The sequence below is a fragment of the Cavia porcellus genome, unplaced genomic scaffold (assembly GCF_034190915.1).
Source record: "Cavia porcellus strain 051 isolate PalLab524CR breed Dunkin Hartley unplaced genomic scaffold, mCavPor4.1 scaffold_3, whole genome shotgun sequence".
Classification (NCBI taxonomy): Eukaryota; Metazoa; Chordata; class Mammalia; order Rodentia; family Caviidae; genus Cavia; species Cavia porcellus.
The window spans coordinates 39,319,397-39,343,186 of NW_026947486.1; the positions used below are offsets into that span (position 1 = coordinate 39,319,397).

General features: G+C 34.7%; 1 protein-coding gene across 4 annotated transcripts in view; it reads right to left on the reverse strand.

Annotated features, from left to right (window-relative positions):
• The window catches only part of Phka1 (phosphorylase kinase regulatory subunit alpha 1), a 174,842-nt gene that overhangs the window by 15,440 nt on the left and 135,612 nt on the right, over positions 1-23,790 (reverse strand). For 2 of the 4 annotated variants that reach the window (XM_003470985.5, XM_003470987.5), the window contains 8 exons: positions 20,616-20,772; positions 19,639-19,718; positions 17,147-17,225; positions 16,904-17,033; positions 14,488-14,589; positions 6,320-6,435; positions 6,151-6,189; positions 3,809-3,859 (listed from right to left, as the gene is read on the reverse strand). In XM_003470985.5, the coding sequence (XP_003471033.1) occupies positions 3,809-3,859; positions 6,151-6,189; positions 6,320-6,435; positions 14,488-14,589; positions 16,904-17,033; positions 17,147-17,225; positions 19,639-19,718; positions 20,616-20,772 (754 nt within the window). The remainder of the gene's footprint in view (positions 1-3,808; positions 3,860-6,150; positions 6,190-6,319; positions 6,436-14,487; positions 14,590-16,903; positions 17,034-17,146; positions 17,226-19,638; positions 19,719-20,615; positions 20,773-23,790) is intronic. The other 2 variants (XM_063246086.1, XM_063246087.1) reach the window with 1 other exon arrangement.

The window sequence follows — 23,790 nt, forward strand, 5'->3', positions numbered from 1 at the left end:
AGAATAGAAAGAAATGAGAGAATAGGAATACAATAGAGAACAATTAATAAAACCAAAATTTGTTGTATGAAAATATCAACAAATGGACAACTCTTTAGGTGAATGAACTAAGAAAAGAGAAGAAAGAAGGAAACCACATCATTTCCAATATAAAGGATAACAGGATATACCATCAGCAATCATATGCTAACAAATCACATAACTTAGATGAAATGGACAAATTCTTAGGCAGCCATAAATTATCTAAAATGATTTAAAAAAGAAACAGAAAATCTGAATTGATTTATAACAGAGATCAAACTAGTACGTTCAAAAGTTCTTACAATGAAAAGCCCGAGCACAGATAGCTTCCTTGATTAATTTTATAAAACTTTTGAAGATGAATAATGCTAATTATTTACAAACCTTCCAAAAAAGAGAAATAAATACTTCCCAACTCATTCTATGAGGCCAATATTACTTCAATAGCAAAGACATCACAAGAAAATTGCTGTCTAATACTCTGATACAAAAATTCTCAACAAAATACTAGCAAACTAAATTCAGTGATATATTAAAAGGATTATATACCATGACGAAGTGGGATTTATTCTAGGAATTCAAGGTTTTAAAAAATCTAAATATCAATTAATATAATACATGTATCAATGGGATTAAATCCATATCATATGAATAAATTCAAGTAGTATCCAAGAAGTATTTAGCAAAATTCAATATGCCTTTATGATAAAAGTACCCAACAAACAAGAAATAGACGGCAACTTCTTCAATTTAACAAGATGTTACGCTTGTTTTTGAAAATGCGAAGTTAAGGAACACTGATGCTTTCCTCCTCAGAACAGAATAAGACAAGGGAACCCAATCTTGGCACTTTATTCATCTTTGTAGTAGAGGTTTTAGCTAGAGTACTTGAGCAAGAAAATAAAGTTATCTAGATGGGAAAGAGAGGAGTAACAGTATTTCTATTTTCAGAGAGGATGTCTCATATATAGACAATCTGAGAAATTCATTGAAAATAACTACAACAAATAAATGTGTTTAGTAAAGTTACATGATGTCAGATCAGTAGTAAAAACCATTATATTTCACTTGAATGGATATTTCACCAGAGAAGACATGTGACTGACCAACACATACATAAAAAATACTCAACACCCCTAATCATCAGAGAAATGTAAATCAAAACCACAATAAATATTACCTTGCCTCAGGAAGAATGCTTATTGTTAAAAACACTAACAAGAGCAAGTGTTGGTGTAGACATGGAGAGAAGGGAACACGTGTCATTGGAAATGTAAACTTATGATGGAAATGTAAAATGGTGCAGCCACTATGGACAACAGTATCAAGGTTCCTCAATCAAGGTATATATTAATATTATTCAGCTTTACAAAAAGGAAGGAATTCTTACAGTATATAATATGGACAAATGTGGAGAACATTGTGCTAAATGAAATAAGATAGTTACAGAAATGTAAACACTATATAATTCAATTATGTGTTATCTAAAGAAGTCAAACTCATAGAAGAAGAGAATGAAATAGTGGTTTCCAGGGGCTGGGGAGAGAGGGAAATGAGTATTTGCTGTTAAATAGGTATAAAGTTTCAGCTATAAAAGATGAATAAATTTTAGAGATCTAATTCACAACTTTGTGACTATATTAATGATAAGTATTGTGTGCTTAAATTTTAAAAATGGGTACATCTTGCTTTTTTAGCTAAAGTTATAAACCTCAGAATAAAAATAGGATTAAGTCTTTGTGACCTTGATTAGGTAAAGTCTTCTTAGACATGATGATAAAAACATGAACAACAAAAGAAAAGTAGATGAATTAGATTTTGCTAAAATTAAAAAAAAAACTTTTGAATTTCAAGATCAGTAAGAGAGGGAACACACAGCTCATAGAATGGGAGAATAAACTTGTAAATCACGTATCGTATACGGTAATTATATCCAGAATATGTAAAGAATCATAATAACCCAACAAAAGAAATTTAATTAACTCAATTAAAAAGTAGGGAGTTTGAATTGAAATTTCTCCAAAGAAGATAAACAAATGCCCAATAGATTGAGAAGTTGTTCCATATGATTAACCACCAGGAAAATGTAAACCAGTACCACAATAATCTACTGCTTCAGACTCCTCCTGATGGCCACAGTAAAAATTACAATTTTAAGGTTTGATGAGAATGTGAAGAAACCAGAATCTTCCTACTTTGCTGGTGAGAATATAAAGCTGGTTTAGAAAAGCTTGGCAGCTCCTTAAAATGTTAAACCTAATTACATATCTCAGTACTTCTATTTCTAGATATACAACCATATCCACAAGCAGTGAGGAATGGCAAAGAAATAAGAAGCAAGATATACCACGTACAGGGACCAATACCACGGTGAATGTTATCATTATGTATATCAAAAAGTTAAATGAAAATGTATCAATAAAATAAAAATTTAAAAAAGGAAAACATGTCCATATAAAAACTTGTACATGAAGGTTCATAGCAGCATTATGTCCATCAACTTATGAATGGATAAATAAAATGTGGTGTATCAATACTACAGGATATTATTCCACAATAAAATGAAATGATGTATAGACACCTGCTACAATATAATAAACATTGAAAAATTTATACTAAAGAATGAAATACATTGATGAAAGTGGTTATTGATAGTTTAGAACCAGAAATAAATATAAAATAGAAGATAATAGAAATATTTTCTAAGAAGTTTTCACATTTTAATTGCCTACAACCACTACTATGTAAAAGAGAACAGTGTTAAAAGAGAAACACTCTTTGTATTAAAAAGCGTTAAAAGAGTGTAAAAGAGAAACATTTCTATTGATAAATGACTATCATACATGTCTGTCAGGTAGATAAACTAATGTCTAGCTGGCTTTTATTGTCTTGTCTTTACTACCAAGATTTTAGGCTGACACAGTAAAGGCAAACCAGAAAGTATATGTATGTGATTGAGTAGAATTCAGACTGCTTTCTAAAATGAAGAATTAATATTTTTGAGTTTTTAGATAAAACTTTCTTCTATGTCTTTCTCCTCAGTTAATGTGGATATGATAGTTATCATTTCATTATGGGGTCTTTGGTTAAGGTTAACCAAAACACTGTTACTAATAGTTTTCCATTTTTTGTTTGATGGTACTTGGCCTAAAGCCATTAACCTGTGAGATCTGAAATCATAGGCCATTTTGAAGCATTCATTTAAATAGAAGAAATTTAGATATCAGTCTTCCTACACTGTAAGTTTCATGAAGGCAAAGACCACACATATTTTGTTCACTACCGTATCTTCAGTGCCTGACATAAAGTTGACACTTGGTTAACATAATTAAATGAATTCATTCTCAGAACAACAGTGGTTTTGAAAATGAAAAGTATATCAGGATCACCTAAGAAGCTTATTAAAACACAGGTTATTAGGCTTCACCTCCAATCTTTCAATACAATGTACCTAAGACTAGGGCAGGGACCAAGAATTAGCATTTCAAATAAATAACCAGGAAATACTGATACTGTCTAGTACCCTGCCTAGTGTACAGAAGAATGTAATAAATTACATTAGTTGAAAGAATAAACATGTATTTAACAAATACTTATTAAAATGAATTTGTTTTCTGAAATGAAAAAGAGGTTGGAGTTGAATTTTCTTTCCTCCTTTACTGAGAAAGAAAGTGTTTTGCCATATATGAAGCTGATCTTCTTATTTTAGTTCTTGATCAATTATATTTTTCCACAATTTAGTCAAATCACTTGTGAATGGAACATAATATAAGATAATAGCAGTTACCAGAAAAGACGGTGACATCAAATCTATACCTGATGGATGACCACCATTGGACTATGAAAAAAAACAAAAAAAAAAAAGAAAGAAAAAACATTTGAAAAGGATGAAGCAAGGCAATCATTTGTGCTTTTAAAAGTTAGCAGTAGTGGAAAACTGTAAATCATTTAAGGAAGTAGCCAGCCATACTATCATTTAAAGCTGATGAAATAGCTTTACTCTAGGTATCACAGTAAATTGTAAAATCAGTTAAATTACCTTAAAAGGGTTTTTTTCCCAGAGACGAGAACACTGATGAGTAGTAGAGAAAAGTGCTTATAATATATAAAATACCAGACAGGGACATGAGGATGGAATTCAGTATTTAGAAATAGGAAAGTATTGAAATTTGGGGCTCTCAATCCTCTAAATTATAGTTCTAATGATTTAGGCTCCCTTGATAACTATGGCTGGTGGATGTGTAGAAAAAATTAAATGAAGTAGATAGGTAAATCAAGTTTTTTTTTTTTAGTCTTTTTGCTTTTTATCGGTACCGGGGATCGAACTCACGACTGCCTGCTTGTAAGGCAGGCGCTTATGCTGCTGAGCTAAATCCCCAGCCCCTAAATCAAGTATTAATATCATATTAATTCAGTTGGAAAGATAGACTTCAAGTTCTATAATGAACTTGTAAGTAATACTGTGTGATTAGAAACAACTATAAATGTTTAGCCAATCTTTTTCAACCAAAATGAAGATTGTTAAGCAATATCAATTTATTCAGTATTGAATGTTCCTTTCCCTTTCAAGCAGGAAAGTGTTCCAATTATTCAGGTTACCTAGGAAAAAATTGTAAAGGCAATACCTTTTTAAAAACACAAACCCCACGCTGGCTGTGGTAGCACAGGCCTGTATTCCCAGCACTTGGGAGGCTAAGGAAGGAAGATCATTGCAAGTTTGAGATCAGCCTGGGCTACAAAGTGAGCTCAAGACCAGTGTGAACTGCATAGTGAGATCCTGTCTCAAAAAACAAACAAAACATGAGACCTTTAATTCCATTCGTGCCTTTGCAGAAATGTAAATGTCAAGCGTATTTGATGAGTGTGCTCAAATTAAGTGTATTTTGAATTAAAATTTAAGCATTGGTTTGTTCTCTTTCTAAATTACTTCTGATTTCCTTTTAAAAACAGAATAAACAAAATCTAAGGCTTTTGGAGACAGGGTCTCCCTATGCACTACTGGCTGACCTTGAACTCACTATGTAGTACTTGAGCTTATAGTAATCCTCCTGCCTCAGCCTCTTGAGGGCTAGGATTACAAGCATCTGCCACCATAACCAGCATAAACAAAATCTACATTTCATCTCTCCTTTTCTAGATGTGTTTTAATGCTGTAAACTGTCATAATTCAACTTTGAAAGTTCTTCATAAAGATGTACTTCCAGGAGGGAGCAAACTTGACCTTAACTTGAAGATCTTGAGACCAAATGATTTCCCAGAGTTTTAAAAGAAACTATGAAAGTTTGCATTAACTATTTCTTTGTATAATGCAGGAGAATCATCTATTGTTAACTTTCAGGAAACAGAAAAGCTACAATATAGTGTTGGGTACTTCCAATAACTCTTGGACTGATTTAGATCCTTCTGCTTTGCATGTCCACAATACCTTTCATATATTTCTATCATGGCAATGGTAAAGGTCCAATTTGGGACTAGAACAGGAAAATGATTTGTATTCTGTTTATTTTTGTGGTTCTGGGGATCAAGCCCAGGTCCTTATGTATGGTAGGCTTGAAAACAGACTCCCTTTCTCCCATCAGGGAATTGAACCTAGGGCTTTCACACTGAGCTACATACCCGCCTCCACCACCATTTATTTTGAGACAGGCTCAAAATAAGTTGCCTGAGCGGGGCTCAAAGTTGTGATCCTCCTTTCTTAACCTCCCATGATACTGGAAACATAGGCATGTGTCACCTTGCCTGGCTTTTAAAGATTTTTTTAAAAAATGATATCATCACCTAATCTGATATTCTCTGTAGTACATATTCTTAAAGGTAGTAAGTCTAATTGTAGTTTTTTTCTAATTGTAGTTTTATAAAGAAAATTAATTTCTAAATTGAATGTCAATCCTAATAAGAGTAACTAGGGTTTCATTTTCTTGCTACATCATTCAAGTTATTTTCCTCCTAAAATTAGCCAAGTAGCTCAGTCCAGGAAAATAACAACTATCTACAAAGTATTGTTATAAATGAAATCCAAAGAAATGACTTCATTGCTTGCTATTATTTGTAAAAAGGCTGTGGGCTCATGCATGTTATATAGAACTAAAAGCAAGTTACAGTATGTTAAAAGATTCCTGGTAGCATCACCTGACTTTCAGCTGAGACAGACAGTCTACGAAATTCCACCTGAAAAATAAATGACTCAAATTATACTCAGGATATAAAATTAAATAAATGATCCCAACAAAGTCTGATTCCAAAAGAATGTTCTTAAATATGACAATATCTTAGGTGATCTCTCAGGTAACATCTTTACCTGTTTCATCTCACTTTTTAACTGCATGATCCCAGTTCGTTCTGTTTTGGTTGCTCCAACAGCACCAATCTCATGGATAGAAATAGCAGGGCTGAGATTTGTATCAGTGGGACGAACTGTATACACGAGAGATTAAAGAGAAAAACAGGATAATCAGGCTCAGCTTTTTTTCTCCATTATGATAAAACAGATATGGCCTTTTTATTTGTAGCTTTATTTAATTTATTTTTTTATCTCATGAAACAATCAACAAAATTTCATAACAAAATGATAAGAGAATCACAATAGTTAATACACTGCATATCATTATCCTCAAGGTAGTTATTCAGAGTACAAGAGAGAGAGCACAAAGGTTCTCACAAAGAAGAAACAGATAATGCAAAACATTTTTCAACAGTTTAAGATAAACCAGTAGTATAAATGAAACAAATTAGCATATATATTAGAATATTTTAAAAATAAGAATAGGTAATTTGGGGAAACACTGCTTCCTATTTATCTCTTTCTATCTATCTGTCTGTCTGTCTGTCTGTCTACCTATTGGATTTATCATATAAGGGAAAGCATGCAATATTTAGGCTTGTGTGTCTGACTTAGTACACTGAATATTATGTTCACAAGTTGCATCTATTTATCTATAAATGCCTCAAGTTTATATTTTTTCTGATAGTGTTATACTCCACTATGTATAAATTATCACATTTTCCTTATCCATTCATCTGTTTGTGGACATATATATTGTTTTAATGATCTAGATGTTATAAAATGTGTTGCTATAAACATGGATATGCATGTGTCCCTATAATATGATTTGAATTCTTTTTGTGACGATATCTAGAAGAATATATTATAGGGGAATATCTGGGCCAAATAGAATTCCTTTTTTTAAAAAATTAAGTTTATTGGTACAATTTAGATATACATAGTGATCACATTTATCATAGGGAGTTTGTACTTGTACCTGATACTTCTTGATTCTTTTTTTTGCCTCACTCCCCTCCCTTCAAACTCTCTTATTTACAAAGCTTATCTTCTATTTTGTCCTTTTCTCACTATTCTTTTCCCTTTCTTCCTTCCCCTTAGCCCTTAGTTCCACTTCCCCTTTTAAGTTAAAAAATTATTGTGATTGCATTAAATCTATATAGAAATTTTGGGGATATTTTCACTATGTTTATTCTTCTTACTCAAGGGAGGAAGATATCAAGAAGCCTGGGTCAAATGGGAACACTAGTCTTAGTGTTTTGAGAACTCTTCACACTGATATCCACAATGGTTGCACCAGTCTACACTCTCACCAACAGTGGAGATGAGTTCCTTTACCCCACAATCCCACCAGCATTTGTTATTGGTTGATTTCTTGATAACAGCCATTCTTTCTGGAGTGAGATGGATCTGAGTGATGTTTTAATGTGATGTTGAACATTTTTTTCATATATTTATTTGATGTTTGTGCTTCCTCTTTTGAGAAGCGTGTATTCAGCTCAGATGCCAATTTTTGGATTGGGCCTTTAAATTCGAAGGGTCTGAATTTTTTGATTCTTTATATCATCTAGATATTAATCCTTTGAGGAACAATTGGCTAAAATTTTTTCTCATTCTGTTGATTGTCTTTTTACTCTGTTGTGATTTATTTTGCTGTGTAAAGTTTTTTAATTAAATGATATCTCAGTTGTTGATTCTTTGTAGCATTTCCTATGCAATTGGGGTTTGTTCATAGTCTTTGCCTATACCAATTCCTTCAAGTTTCTACTCATTTTCTATTCCTGCAGATTTAGTGTTTCTCATTTAATATTTGGATATTTGATCCATTTTAATTTTAGTTTAGTGGACAGTGAGAAACATGGATCTAGTTTTAGTTTTGGCATGTAGAAAGCCAGTTTTCCCAGCACCATTTATTAGAAAGGCTATCTTTCTTCCAGTGAAGGTGTTTGACTACTTTGTCAAAAATAAAGTAGCTGAGTGTGCCTGGAATTGCTTATTCATCTTCTAATCTGCTCCATTTATTCTTGGGTCTGTTCCCTCCCTGAAATTAACATGCTGTTTTCATCATAATAGTTCTGTAGTATAATTTCAACTCAGGAATTGTGATGCCCACTTCCTTGCCTTTGTTTTACAGAATTGTGTTTGCTATTCTAGGTGTCTTCTGGTTCCATATGAATTTTAGAACTATTTTTCATAGTTCTGTGAGGTATGCTAGTGGTATTTTGATTGTTATTGCATTAAATCTATATAGAAATTTTCGGGGTATGGTCATTTTTACTATGTTCGTTCTTCTTACTTAAGAGCAAGAGAAAGCTATCCATTTTTTGATATTCACTTCAATATCCTTTTTCAGAGTACTGTATTTTAATATAAATGTCTTTTACTTCCTTTGTTAGATTGATTCCAATATATTTCATTTTTCTGGATGCTATTGTGAAGAGTGTGGTTTCTCTAATTTCTCTCTAAGTGAGTTTGTTATTTGTGTGCAGGAATGCTCTTGATTTTTTAGTGTTGACTTTCTATCCAGGTATACAACTGAATTTAGTTTTTAGCTCTATATAAGAAAAACATAATTTTTTGCTTTTAGACTTATCTTTCTTTCTTTCTCTTTCTTTCTTTCTTTCTTTCTTTCTTTTTCACTGGTTTTGAGTTTGGGAAACTTTCTGTTTTTAGACTCTTTGCTCAGAGTACAAAACTGAAAAGCAGACTGGTATGGCTTGTGTCCAGATGTCCCTCAAAGGCTCATGTGGTCACAGGTGGGGCTTTTCAGAGGTGGTGAAATCTAGAATGTGTGCTGCTAGGATCAAGAATGTGATTGCGGAATTGATTCATGGTGCAATGGTATAAAGTGCAATTGACTCATAATATGATGCTGTCCCACCCTGGGCATGAGCCCTACTCACCTCAAGGATAGGTAGATAGCCTGGATAAGATATATGGGACAGAACTGAAGCTGCTGCCTTTGATGCCTTTGCTTTTTGCTTGCTGCTTCCTTTTATCTGCCACTCCATGAAATATTTCTCTTCTGTGATGCTTCTCTGCCATAGTGCCCTAGCCTTGGAGCCAGCCAATATGGAATGAAACCTCTGCAAGCTGTGAACCAAAATAAACCTTTCTTTCTTTAACTGTGGGTGTCAGATATTTTGTCTCAGCAACAAGGAAAGTAACCAAGATACCAACTAACTAAAGAGATCACCATACTATCAACAAAGTCTTTCAACTATAAGCTATAAGAAATCTATGCACAAAATAAAACAAACAAATAAAAACCAGTAGAAACCAAGGCAACAAAATGCCTCCTAATCCTCCCAACTCCACATTAGTCAATCCATAAGGCATCAAAGGAGAGGAAAAGCAAAAGGTACACAGCCAAAATATTTGAAGGGTAACAGAGGAGATTAAAAAACAAGCCAACAAGGTGTTTGGTAGGTTCATGAAATATATAACTAATTAGATAATGGATGCAGTAAAAAGTTTACAGAAGAAACTAATAAAAAGCTGGCTGAACTATACAAATGATACAAAACTTCAACAAGCAGTTTAGCAAAGAATTAGTCAGTGAAAAGGTTTTAAACAGAAATCCAAGAGATTAAAAATTATGTTGAAATTATGGCAGCAGAAGGGACCAATGCCCGGACAAAATATCAGAATTAAAAGGCACAGATACTTTCAAAAACAATTACACAGAGATACTTTACAAAAAGCAATAGAACATGAAAAATGGATTCAACTTCTGTTGGATGATGCAAAGAAGACTAATCTAAGATTAATTAGAATAAATGAAAACATCATAGAAAATCTGTTTATAGGTCAGCAATAGCCATGAGGCCTTGGAGGAGAATCAAGAAACCAACCCATGTCTTCTATGAACTGGAGGCAGCCAAACAGGCCAAGAGGAGAATCAAGGAGCCAACCCAGGCCTTCTATGAACTGGAGGCAGCCAAACAGGCAAGAGGAGAATCAAGGAGCCAACCCAGGCCTTCCTATGAGACTGCCAGTGTGTGGGCTGGAAGACAAAAAGAGCAACGCCACACCCAGCTCCAGGTAAGCAGCTGGCTGATTCAGAGGAACTCAGGCTGACATAACAGTAATTAAAATTTAAAATATGTAACAATGCTTCTGTTGTTTGATTGACTTTTCAGGCTTAAAGCTGGTAGTCTGAATATCTATTTGTAGGATAACAATATGCATTATAGCAACTGTGAGAGATTTCATTCTGTCTTGCTTTTGAAATCCAGTGTTTTGTTTTGTTTTATTATTTTGCTTTATTTTTATATCTAGTAACTCCAGCAACTATTTTGAAGATAACAATGTGCAGTATAACAAACACTGTAAAAATTTTTATCATCTTGTTTTGAAATCCTATATTGGTATCATTATTTTTTTCTTTGTTGTTGTTATTGTCATTTTGATTTTTTTGGTTTGTTTGCTTCTTGGTTTTTCTGATTTTTCTCTTTAAAATAAAAAAGAAAACCTGTTTACAGACATAATAGCAGAAAACTTTCCAAACATAGGGGAAGAATTAGTGAGGCATACAGATTCTAAAATAACCACAGTCAAAAGAGAAATTATCCATGTCACATCATAGTCAAAATCTTCAGAAGTCCAACACAGGAATAGAACCTTAAAAACTGACAAAGAACAGCAATGAATCACTTATAAAGGTAGGCACATTAGAATTAGAGTAGACAACACAAAATCTAAAGGTCAGGAGAGCTCAAAGTGAAGTGTTTCAACTCTTAAAAGTTAACAACTTTCAACCCAGACTTATATATCCTACGAAGCTTTCTTTGAAAATTGATGGAGAAATAAGGCATTTCCATGATAAATACAACTTCAAAAAAAAAGCCATGTTCACCAAACTAGCTCTACAAAGATTCTCAAGGATATCTTAGAAAGAGACAAGGAAGTCAACAACACCAGAAAATCTAATAGACTGAATACATCAGACCAGGTGAAGCAGAAAGTGAAGAAAAAAATGCATATCAGTAACAGGAAAATAATGCAATGACAAGAATAAATAAGTATCTTTCAATAATAAATCTTAATATGAACAGTTTCAATTCCCCATATCAAAAAGATACAGATTGGCAGAGTGGATAAAGAAAAAAAACCCAGTGATATGTAGTATATAATTTAATAAGCACAGTTAATTAAAAAAGAAACTCAGAATTAAAAATCAAAGGATAGAAAACAGTATTTCATGCAACAGGAACCTGGAAAAAAGTAGGAGTAGCTATCCTAATTTTATCCAAAGTGCATTTCAAGCCAAAACTGATCAGAAGAGATAAATTCTATACATATTAAGTAAAAGAATTATTCAATGAGAAGAGATAACAATTATAAACATTTATGCACCAAAACCATTCAATAGTGTAGCAGGATACGCTAAAAAACCAATAGTGTTTCTATATACCAATAATGAACTCACTGATAAAAATTAAGAAAACAATGCAATTCACAGTATCAAGAAAATTAAATTAATTATTAAGAAAAATTAAAAACACAGTGATTAGCCTAAGAATGCATGTAAAAGATCTCTACCATGAAAACTGCAGCACTCTGAAAATAGAGAGGACATCAAAAAATGGAAAGATATCACCTGTTCCTGAGTAGATAGATCCAATATTGTCAGAACGGCAAAACAACCATACTTTCAAAACTTTATTCAAATTTAATGCAATCCGAATCAAAATACCAATAGCATTCCTCACAGAACTAACAGAAACAACCCTAAAATTAGTGTGGAACCAGAAGAGACCTGTAATAGCAAAAACCATCCTAGGCCACTCTGGAGAGAAATCACACCCTCCAGTGAAGCAAACCCCACCATGCTGAAAGAGCCCCAGTTGAAGACAAACTATGCCTTTCCATGAAGCAGGCTCCATTATGCTGATCAGTAAAAGCCTTACCCAGAAGAGAAGCTAAGACTTCCCATGAAGCAAGCTCTGTCATGGTGATGGGTAAGAGTCTCAGCCAGAAAAGAAACCATGTCTTCCTGTCAGCCAGCCAGTGCATGTCCTGAAAAACCAGATCATCCCCCTCCTGCTGATTCAGAGGACTCAGCACCGGTGAGATGTTAACAACCAAGGGGAAGGGAATAGCTTGATGCTTATATTATTTGGTTGACCCTGGAGGCCTGGAGTTGGTGGTCTGGCCATCTACCTGGATGATGGCATTGTGCACTGTGTCAACTGTGGAGGATTTCTTCCTGTCTTATTTTCGAAATCCAATGTTTTGTTCCATTTAACTGTTTTGTTTTATCCCTGCATTTGGTAATGTGAGCTTTATTGAACTATATTGAAGATAACAAGGTGCAGTATTGTGTTCACTGTTTTGTTTTGTTCGTTCATTGCTTTGTTTTATTCAATGTTGTGTTTTGATTGGTTTTATTTGGTTTTGTTTTGTTTGATTTTACTATGTCTGATGGGATGGACAACTATTGTGAAGATAGCAAGTTATATTAAGGTAGCCATTTTTGATTTCCTATTATCCTGTTTTGAAGTTTTTTGCTACTTCCACTGATTTTCTTTGGCTTTATTCTGTTGAGTTTTGTTGGGTTTTATTCTCTTAAAAAAAAGGGCCAGTCTGAACTACATAGTGAGACCGTGTTTCAACAAAACAAAACAAAATGCAAAAAGGGACTACTGAAATGAACAGAAAATCCTCAGGAGGAAATGCAAATTGCCAATAAAAATATGAAAAAATGTTCAACATCTAGCTATTAGAGAAATGCAAATTAAAACAACACTGAGATTCCAGAAAGAATGAATATTCATCAAGAAATCAGATAACATCAAATGCAGGCAAGGCTGCAGGGAAAAAGGAACCCTTCTATGGTGAATAACTGGTGGAAATGTAAACTAGTACAACCATTATGGAAATCAGTATAGAAATTCCTAAAAACACTGAAAAAATAAATTCTATTTGATTCAGCTATTCCTTTCTAGTTATCTTCCCAAAACTATTCAAGATATATCACAATGATGTATGCAAAGAGATCAAGAGACAGAGAGAGGTTCCAGGGAGTGGGAGGGGAGGGATGAAAAAAGTAATTAAAATGTGTTAGTACACATTTCATCACCACCTGAGGAATGTAATCATTTCAAACTACAAACATGTAGTAATAATAAATTAGTTTTTTATTGTCTCCTAGATATATTAGAATTTAAGACTGAAAAGATTTACATTAAACATAGATATACACCAAAAACCACTGTGTCACTGATTTATTACCAATTAGAATACAAGAAAGTTTCAGACAACGTGGATTGTTAGTTGCCCCAGACTTAAGGTAATGTAAAGGAATGGACAAAATATTTAAAATGAAAACATGATAATAATTGTTCAACTTAGTTGATTTATATCATTTAAGAAATGAATGTGACTCATTGTGGTTCCCAAATCTCGTTTCAGAAACAGTTTTTCTGTTTTATGTATTTAACCGTTTTATGTATTGAGGTTCTTTTCAATTTAGAGAAAATATTTCCCTGATAAAAGAAATATGTTTTAAAACTGATGATCTACTCAAAGTAAACACTCTGAAATTGAAAAATATTTATTCTTTTTAAAAAATTTATTTTATGGAAAAAAGGTAAAACAAAATTTCATACCAAAATAATAGGGGAATAACTATAGTTAATGCTTTATATGTTATTATCTTTAAAGTAGTTCTCAAGGTACAAGATATTTGTATAAAAATTTCTTCAATTGATACTAGCACAAACCCTCCTTTTTTAATAAACTAAGAGACACTAATAGTATAAATGACTCACAATTTTTCCTTTTCCCTACTGTCCTTTTCCATTTTGCCCATCCTAGTTTCTTTTCCCTTTTGAACAATTTTTTCCCATTTCACAATGTCTATTGTACATTTTATAGCTTACTTACTCTTTCAATTTCTCACAACAGGGATACAATACAATGTGTACACATGTGAGTCTGGTTTATTTGACTTGTGAGTATGGTATCAAGTTGCAACTTTACCATTTACCTATAAAAGTCTTGTTTATCCTTTTTTATGGCTGAATTGTACTCCATTATATAAAAAGACCATATCTTTTTATCCATTTTGTGCTTGATAGGCATTTGAGTTGTTCTAAAATCTAGCTATTACAAATTGTGCTTTTATAAACATAGGTGCACATATAATTGAGTGGTATGATGGGAAAAATGTTTATTCTTACCACTCCGTTCCACTCCAAATTCCTTGCCACTGAGAATGTGATGCAGGAGGTTCTTCATGGCTGAAGGACTAAGATTCATCAGACATTCTCTGGCTTCTTCAGCTAATCAGCATTAACATAGGACAGAATAAATTTTTATTTCATAGATATACTCCTTATTTCATTGTCTTTCTTTTCCTTCTTCCCTTCCCTCCCCTCTTTTCTCTTTTCCTCTTCTTTTCTTTTAGGGGGACTGGACCCAGGACCACCCACATGCTAATCATATGTACTAACACTTAGCTCATCCCTGCCTCTACCAAGAATATTCTTTGGAATGTCAATTTGCAGACCTTCTATTTCCTTTCTTGTTTTGAATTTCTGAGTTATTTGATTGGAAGATAAGAATTACAAACTATATTTCTAGCACTATACACCTTGCTCTTCATACTATAATAGATTCTTAATTATTTGAGTGACTATCTAGTTTGTGATTTATTTTTCATCCCATTTCTGCACTGTCTTACTTCTACACTCAGCAGAATCTTTGAAGCCAGAAAGAATGAAAGAACAGTGGAACTGGAGGTTTCAGTGAAAGTCAATGAATATATATAAATATATATGCATGCAGATAGATGCAAATAATTAGAATTTCTCAGTCTAGAAATATAGAAACTTAAAAGAGAATGGATAGATATCCAGAAATTTACAAAGACACTTTAGAAGATAATTTGAACTTGTTCGTCAATATCAGATACTTAAGAGTTTACTACATGTAAGTCATCATTTTAAACAATGTTAGTACAAATAGGTATGACATGGTACTTGACCTTGTAAGGCTGACCATTTATTTGTGATAGATAGAACATGTAAACAAGATAAGCAGCAATAAAACGTTGTACGAACTATGTGCTATATATCAACTATGTATAAGCTATGTGAAATATAGACAATAAGCATTTAAGACAAAATTAGTGAGACTACTATTAAAATAGTAGGCAGAGATCAGACTTTTGAGGATCTTGAATATCAAACCAAGTAATAAATAAAGGGCCGTCATTTTGATGAATCTACAAAGGGAAAATGCATATTATAGGCAATTGAAGAGAAATGAAGAAGGTTCAGGACTTTGTTCCTTGTTGATGTTTATTGTTGAATAACCACCTCCTCTCATGAGATAGCTCTTGATATCACAGCTGGAGAATACTATGTAATGCATTTATCTCTAACAATGTGATGAAATGGAAATCATTTGAAATCAGTCAGACTGAGACTCAAATTCTGTTATTTACTTGCTATCATATTTTGAGCAAATTACTTAACCAAGGTTTCAGCTTACTAATTAGCAAAAGTGGGATTGTATTACGTTCTCTAGAGGGTTACTGTTAGGATGAAATGAAACGAAGTATATAAATATAAAGTAAAAAGCATGGTTTCCAGCATATGGTAAGTATAAAATAATTGTTAGTTCTTTTCTTTTGAAGTGTTATTTAGATATAAATTGTATCGTGTTTGATTTAGGTTGACTCAAACCTATATAGTTAGCTATTTGCTAGCAGTTCAATTAAAAGCTTTTTGGGGAAATCTAATTCAAGGAATGAGTTTTGATTTTGAGCTTGGCAACTGTGATTTTATTTTTCTGTGTCAACCTAATCACAATTATTTTGTAATTCTTGCTTAAATAAAATGAATATTAGTGGAAAACAGAGTCATGCCACGGGGGCCCTTGCTCTCCATACTTCACACAGTTTTTATCTACAGCTTCCACAGACCCTAAATATTTTGTACAACTAAAATTTATATTGACAAATATACCTGTAGTTAGTTCCAAAGAGTCTTGTTAAATGTTAACAAAAACATTGTCTTCTTTATTTGATCATGATGTTGACTAAACAGAACTCTGATATTGTTATCCATTAATGTGACTCAACCTGACTGTCCTGAATTTCCTTTGTGGAAATAAGATCTACATCTTGTTTCCTTTTTTTTTTTTTCTTTTAGTATTGGGGATTGAACTCAGGGCCTTGCATACGTTAGATAAGAGCTCTGTTACTGAAGTGTATCTCTGCTTTGACTATCTCAGTCAGAACCCAACCTAATCTGTCATACTCAAGTATTCTCTAGAGCAATCCAGACGGTAGAATTAATGAAATTAGCTAAGAACAGATAGTTACGAAGAATATGGAGTCTAGAGCACTTAGTTAAAAAGAATTTGGAATGCAGAGTGCAGAGGTGTTGCTTTGAAGCTGCAGTGCTAATATATACCCTATCAGTCATTTTACTTGTGTAAGTAGTGACTGACTAACATGGAAACAAGACTGCCATACACAGCTTCTGAGATATGAGTAAAAACATTTTAGTTTTTTTTCCCTTCTGATCTCAAACTCCTCTGCTACATTAGAAGTGAATTCTGCTGAAAAATAGTTAAGGAGTTGAATACCTGGGCATTGAAGGGACTGGGCCAGTTCAGTTGCCATAACTTGTATGATTAGACCAATTCGAAGTCGAAACATTTCAGCAAAGAGGCCAGGCTGGGTTCTCATATACATGGCTAGGTATACCATTATTTCCTGTGCACAGAATGAATATAACACAAAACTTTTTGTATCATTTTTGCAAGCTGTAGCTTACTTAAAAACCAATGTTAAAATATTCATCACCAGATTAAGTTTTAAATTCTCACCTGTGTAAGGATTGAAATACTAATGTCCCCTTCACAGGCTTCATCTATTAGCTGAGTGAGTGTCTCATAGGGCAAAGGTCTGAAGAAGACAGTGAATAAAAACAAAATTTGGCAATAACTTTAAGGTAAATATATTTTTTAAAAAACTCTTCTTAAATCAAAGTCATTTTCTCAATATTTCATCATTACCAGTAGCATTCTGGTGTACATCAACTTCAAGAATCCTGTCTTATCTTCTCCCCCCTTAGACTGAACTATTCTTTCATTCTTTAGAATATAAGACTCATCCTCTGATGTTATTCCAGACTAATCTTTCATAATTATCCTTAACATTTGATAGATAGCTACTGTGACTAAAAGAAATGAACTAATTTTAAACTGCGCTTTTTGAAAACCATTTTATTACTTTAGTCATATCTACAGTTATATTGATTTTCTATAGTTTTATCAGTGCACACATACATTCTCTGTCATTCTCTCTTACACACACATGCACACACACAGACACACACACACTCTCTCACACACAGACACACACACACACACACACACACACACACACACGTATACATAAATCTCTCTGCCCTTGTGATTCTCCCATTGATGTGAAGTAGTTTGAGGACATGGCTAATGTTCTCTTTGAATTGCTTATAGTATCACAAAACTGATCTTATTTGTGGTAAAAAAAAACTTTTGTTTGACAGGATTAAGGTTTTAGTGGTTGAATTCTGTTGCCTCACCAAAAAAATTGTGTTGAAACTTCAACCCTCTAGTACCTCAGAATGTGACTTTCTTTGGAGATGTGGTCTTCAGAGGTAATTAAACTAAAGTGAAATCACTATGGTGGGTCCTAATCTAATATGATGGCTTTTTTTAAATAAAAAGAGGATTACGGATGCTTGATTATGCATGAAGGGAAGAAATGTGAAGAGAAATAGGGAGAATACGGCTCTCTAGAGTCCAAGAAGAGAAATATGAAAGTCCTTCACTGCCACAGAAGGAACCAATCCTGTTTCTTACACCTTGATTTAGAATTCTAGTTTCTAGAACTGTGAAAGAATAACTTCTGCTGTGAAAACCACCTAGTATGTGGTGTTTTGTTGTGGCAGCACAAACAAACTAACATACAAAGGTTAGTACAATTTTCCTGAAGAACAACTATGACTTGACAAATGAAACCTATGACACATGGCTGCAGGACATGTCTCATCAAGCCTTCTTAGAGAAGTGTAAATTGGATCTTATCAGCAACAAAATTATAGTATTCCTGATTCTATTTTTTCTACCTCTCTTCCTCTTTCTCCTTCTTTTGTGGAGTACTGGATATTGACCTATGGTCTCCACACTGAGCTACATCCCTAACCTTCTTTTTATTTTGGATCATGGTCTCAGGAAGTCAACAAGTTGCCCAGGCTGAGCTCAGGATCTAGAAAGTCCTGAGATTATAGACATGTGCTTTCATGCCCTGCTAATTCCTGACTACCTGTTTGTCATTTATTCTAGATTAAGTTCTATATCTAGAGTATTTCTTCTTTTAACTTTTCACTACGATGACTACAGAAGTAGAACTGGCAGGCAGGGGGTTAATATGTTTTCTAAAAAAATTACTACCCTTGTAGAGAAACAGATTTTTCATACCACTTAGGAATAAAGTTAGAATCCCTCTAAAATATTTCCTGTAAATACAATCTGCTTGCAAATTTAATATTGGTACTACCATGACATAAAATTAAACAGATTAAGTGCAGATGAGTTATAAAAGCATGGCTAGAGGCAAAAGGCAGACTGGTGTAAGAATTGTTAAACTTTCCATCCTAGATATCACTCCACTGCTAACGTCTTCTGATCACAGTTTACCCTAGGGTACTGCTGTCAATCAGGAGCTGTGAGAGACCGAGAAAGTGACAGTCTGTCTTATGCCAGCACTCTTGCTACCTCACTCTACTCTGAAAGCACCCATTTACCCCTTGACTCCAGCCTCTCTGCCTCTTTTATTCCCTCTTAAGCTGCAGGGAGCTCCATCATCAGCTTTGTGTTCCAGCCAGACACTTTCTTTCACACCCTTTTTCAGGGTTGACTTTAGTGCTAATTCCTGATGCTCCAGGTATTTTGCTGTGTTTTTCTGAATGGCAAGTTTTTTTTTTTTTTTTTGTCTTTTTCCTTTTTATCGGTACCAGGGATCAAACTCACGACTGCCTGCTTGCAAGGCAGGCGCTTATGCCACTGAGCTAAATCCCCAGCCCCACTGAATGGCAAGTTTAAAAAAAACCAATGCACAAAAACATTTGAGTACTACTCCCTGTGAGTTTTTCTCTTTCATTTACTTGTGCCCTATGACTTGCCAACATTCTGCTGCTGAGTCTGTCATAGAAGTGTGCATGTGAGGCATTGTTATACATCGACAAATTAGGAGAATGGAATTGTGGTAAATCCATGTAGCTCTTTAAGGGCTCAGAGAGGCCTTAACAGACCTAATCAAAGAACACACTCACGCAGAGATGGTCTTTTCTCGAGGTTCCGGAGGGAGTCCTACAGTCAAATGTTTCTGATAGGACAGCAGGTCTGTGCAGGCCTGAAGAGAAACAACATAACATTAACACATCCATAAAACCTCAGATTTCCACAAACGTTTCCTTTCATAGCTTAGAATTATTTTGTTCCTTCTTAAAAACACACCAAACTTTTCCTCAGGAATACCATGAAGATAAAAAATGTGGAATTTCTAGGAAGGAATAAGGTCTCTTCATCTCTTAGGAGGTAGGAACTTTCAATCCAGTGTGAATTCATTCTTAAGATCAGAATTCTTGGGGCTGGGGATTTAGCTCAGCAGCATAAGCGCCTGCCTGGCAAGCGTGAGGTTGTGAGTTTGATCCCTGGTACAAAAAAAAAAAAATCTAGAATTCTGTCATGGTTTATGTCCGTGGCCCCCAGGCCTCATGAGTTTGCATCGTGCATTTGTGATTGGTTCATTGTCTAGTGCTTGGATTGATGGTGTCAGTGCTACACTCACACAGGGGTGGAGCCAGAATGTAATGTAATGGCAGGAAGAAGGTGTGTCTGCTCTTTTGCTGGTTTCTGTCTTGCTGTTGGCAGCCGCCATGAACTGTGGCCCTGCCATGCCAGCCTGCTTTGGAGCCAACTGAGTATGGACTGAAACTTTTAAAAACTGGAAGAAATAAACCTTTCCTTTCTGAACTTTGGGCTTCAGGTATTTCGTATCAGCAACGAGTAAAAAGTAACTAAGACAAATTCTTATAGTTTATAAGACTTCTACGGTTTTTGTGGTTCAGTAATGTATATTTGTCATTCACAGACAGAAAATTAAGTGAACACCAGAAACGTTATCCTTGAATGACAACATCTGGAATGATTACAGGCTGATTTTGAGACACACTGAGATGCACTTCCAGTCTTGAAATGAACTTTTGAAAGCACTCCCATTTGTATCTGGTAATGGAATTTAGACTACCTCATCCAGTGCTTCCACCTTCTTCCTTAAGATCCCAGAGATATACCGGATTAGGCCCCAGTGACGAATTTCTCCAACTTTGCCGTACAGTTCAGTAAGAAGCTCTCTGACTGTAGCACTTCTTTCCTCATACAATTCTGTGTCCCAGTCAGGTCCTCTGGAATTTTAAAAACAGAACCACATAAATAAGTAAAACTCTAGCCAACCATTTATTCTTTCATGGTTAAAATAGATGCACCTGGACTTCTGGGAGACCATGGCGGATAGATAGCAGCAGCTACAGAGGCTCTCTGAGACACCCCACTTAAAATCCAGGAATGGTGTGGTATGAGGAGTCCTAAGCAAAGGGAGATACACCCTGCCGACCCAGGAATGAACAAAGCTAAGAGAAACCAACTGGAAATCCAATCCTGGTGCTACAACAGGAACAAATAAAATCTCAGTGCGGGAAGCTAGAACCCGCGCCACTAGAAGCTGTGATTTGAATTTCCTGCTGCTGCTGCTGCTGCTGCTGCATCAAAATCGGCAGGGCAGGGAGAGAGACATGCAAAAGCTCTGAGAGCAGGAATCTGCAAATGGAGTTGAGAGCAGGACTAGCAGGGAGTCCTACATCGACTTGTGGTGAGTGAGAGGAATGGGGACCCTTTCATAGAGTAGCAGGGTCCAGTAAAGGACATGGGACTGGGACAGACTTGCCGGAACAGGACACTGCAGTGACATTAGCCGCATATTCCCCTCTCAAGCAGGATTGGTAGGAAGTGCCTGGCCGGCGTGATGCCACTAAGACCCATTAGGCTAGCACAAACCAGGTCCCAGTGCCTGGAGGTGCACCCTAGCAATGATGCCTTCTATGGGTTGACCTGGATGGGTGGGCCCAGCATAGGGTGCCCAGGTCTGTGTCTCCCTAGTACACTGCAGTGGGCGGGAACACCTAGCTGGTGCAATTCAAACAAACTGTAACTGACAAAGAGAAAAAAATTGGGCCTCCTACATTTGCTTGTATGGAAGGAAAAAAAAGTATGGGAAGAGGAAGCAACAAGAAAGGGTCACCAGTCCCCAATCCTGAGAACACTGATACAGGAAAGGGAAATGCAAAGGAAGACAGAAAACATGCAATATCAGACACGGCACCAATAGACATAAAGCGATATCTCCAGAGCCTCATAGATGAGTTTAAAATGAAGTATTTAATAAAATAAAGCAAGATATAAGTAGAATAGTTAGAGAAATGCTAAGCACCGCCCAAGACAAAACAGATGGTGGAATGGAAGAACAGAAAAAGAGGGGAGAATTTTTTGATGGAGAAAATAGAGAAAACATAGAATACGAGAAGCAGGTTTAAAGAGATTACCAGGAAACTAAAAACGCTACTGAAAGCTGGCATAAGAGCTTGAAAGAAACTAAGGATAGATTATCTGAACTGGAGGGCAGATTTGTAATATGGGAGCATGAAATGAAAAACTTCTTAAAAATAACAAGAAAACAAAGAGCAATAATACAAAGGCTAGAAGATGATAAGAGGATCTATAACTTAAGAATTAAGAACATAAAAGAACAAGTAGGGACACAAACAAATGGACTGCAAAAGCTATTCACAGAAATAATCCAAGAGAATTTCCCTAATTTAGCAAAAGGTAAAGATACTCAGATGTATGAGGCATACAGGACCCCAGCCACCTACAACCCAAACAGAGCTACACCCAGGCATATAATAATCAAAATTCCAGAAATCCAATATAAGAACAGAATACTAAAAGCCATCAGAGACAAGAAACAGATCACTTACAAGGGAACACCCATCAGAATTACAGCAGACTTCTCTGCACAAAACATCAAATCATGAAAAGCATGAGGAGAAATAATTCAAGCTTTGAAAGATAACAATCTCCAGCCAAGATTGATATATTCTGCACAACTGTCCCTAGAAACTGATGGAAAAACAAGGTGCTTCCAGGATAAAGAGGAACTAGGGGAATTTGCAATCACCAGTTCAACTCTACAGAGAATACTGCAGCATATTCTAAAAAAGGAAAATACCAAGACTTCAGAAACAGTGGCAGAGAGGCCACAATGAATGGAGCAGAAAGTGAAATGAAGAAGACAAACTAACAACAAACGACAGAAAAAGAGCTCAACAGAAATGAGGCAGAGAAGATTGGATGGTAGGAACAGCTATTTTGGATAAAACAAGACATCATACTAGCTAGTGCTGATTTAGTATCATCTTGCTTTGAAGTCCCATCAATCTTTTATTCTTCTGTCTCCATCGGTCTTAACAGGTTATATCTTATTAGATTTTATTATATGTGATAACATAAGCAAAAACTTTTATAGACAAGGAGATTATACAGAAACCATTGTTCATTTTCTGATAATTGGTTCTAAATACTCTGTAATACTGTCATTCTCTTGAATGGTTTTACATTGTCTTTATATGTTTGGTGCTACAGTATATGAAGAGATTTCAAGGAAAGAGACACTATGGTAACTACTTTTATGTCAGGATATCTTGTGGTGAAACACTGCTTTGCTTAAATGGTTATGCTTTGACATGCGCTGTTTTGTTTTTATGCCCCCTTTTATCTCAATCTCCTTTTTAAAATTATTTACTTTTAATTTTTATCTTTTTAATTAAGGAAAAAATAAAAAAATAGCAGGATACATTATAGTAACCCACTTTGATCTATTAACTTGATTTGAAACCCTGTATAACCCTCACCATCTTTCTTTGACTGATTTTCTTCTATTCTGCTTTTCTTGATAGTACCAAGTTCGAAAGTATAGGCAAAACTGTGAAGACAATAAGATTCATTATGATGCCCATTCTGGTTGACTATTATCTTTTTTTTAAAGTCCTGTAATGTCTCCAATGTTTTGGTTTTATTCTTTACTGTTTTGTTCAGTTTTATTATAACTGACAATATAGGCAATTCTTTTTAAGATAGCAAGAGGCAGTATGGTAACCATTGTTGATCACCTAGTATTTTGTTTTTACATTATGTATTATGTCCACCCTTTTGGTTTGACTGACTCTGTTCTGTTATGGCACATTTGGTTTTACTCTCTTCAAAAAAAAGTAATAATAACTGTGGGAGTAATAAAATCTAAAATTTATAATTGTCATTGTACAAAAGAAAGGGAAAGAAAGTGCTCTAAAGAATATAACTGCATATAT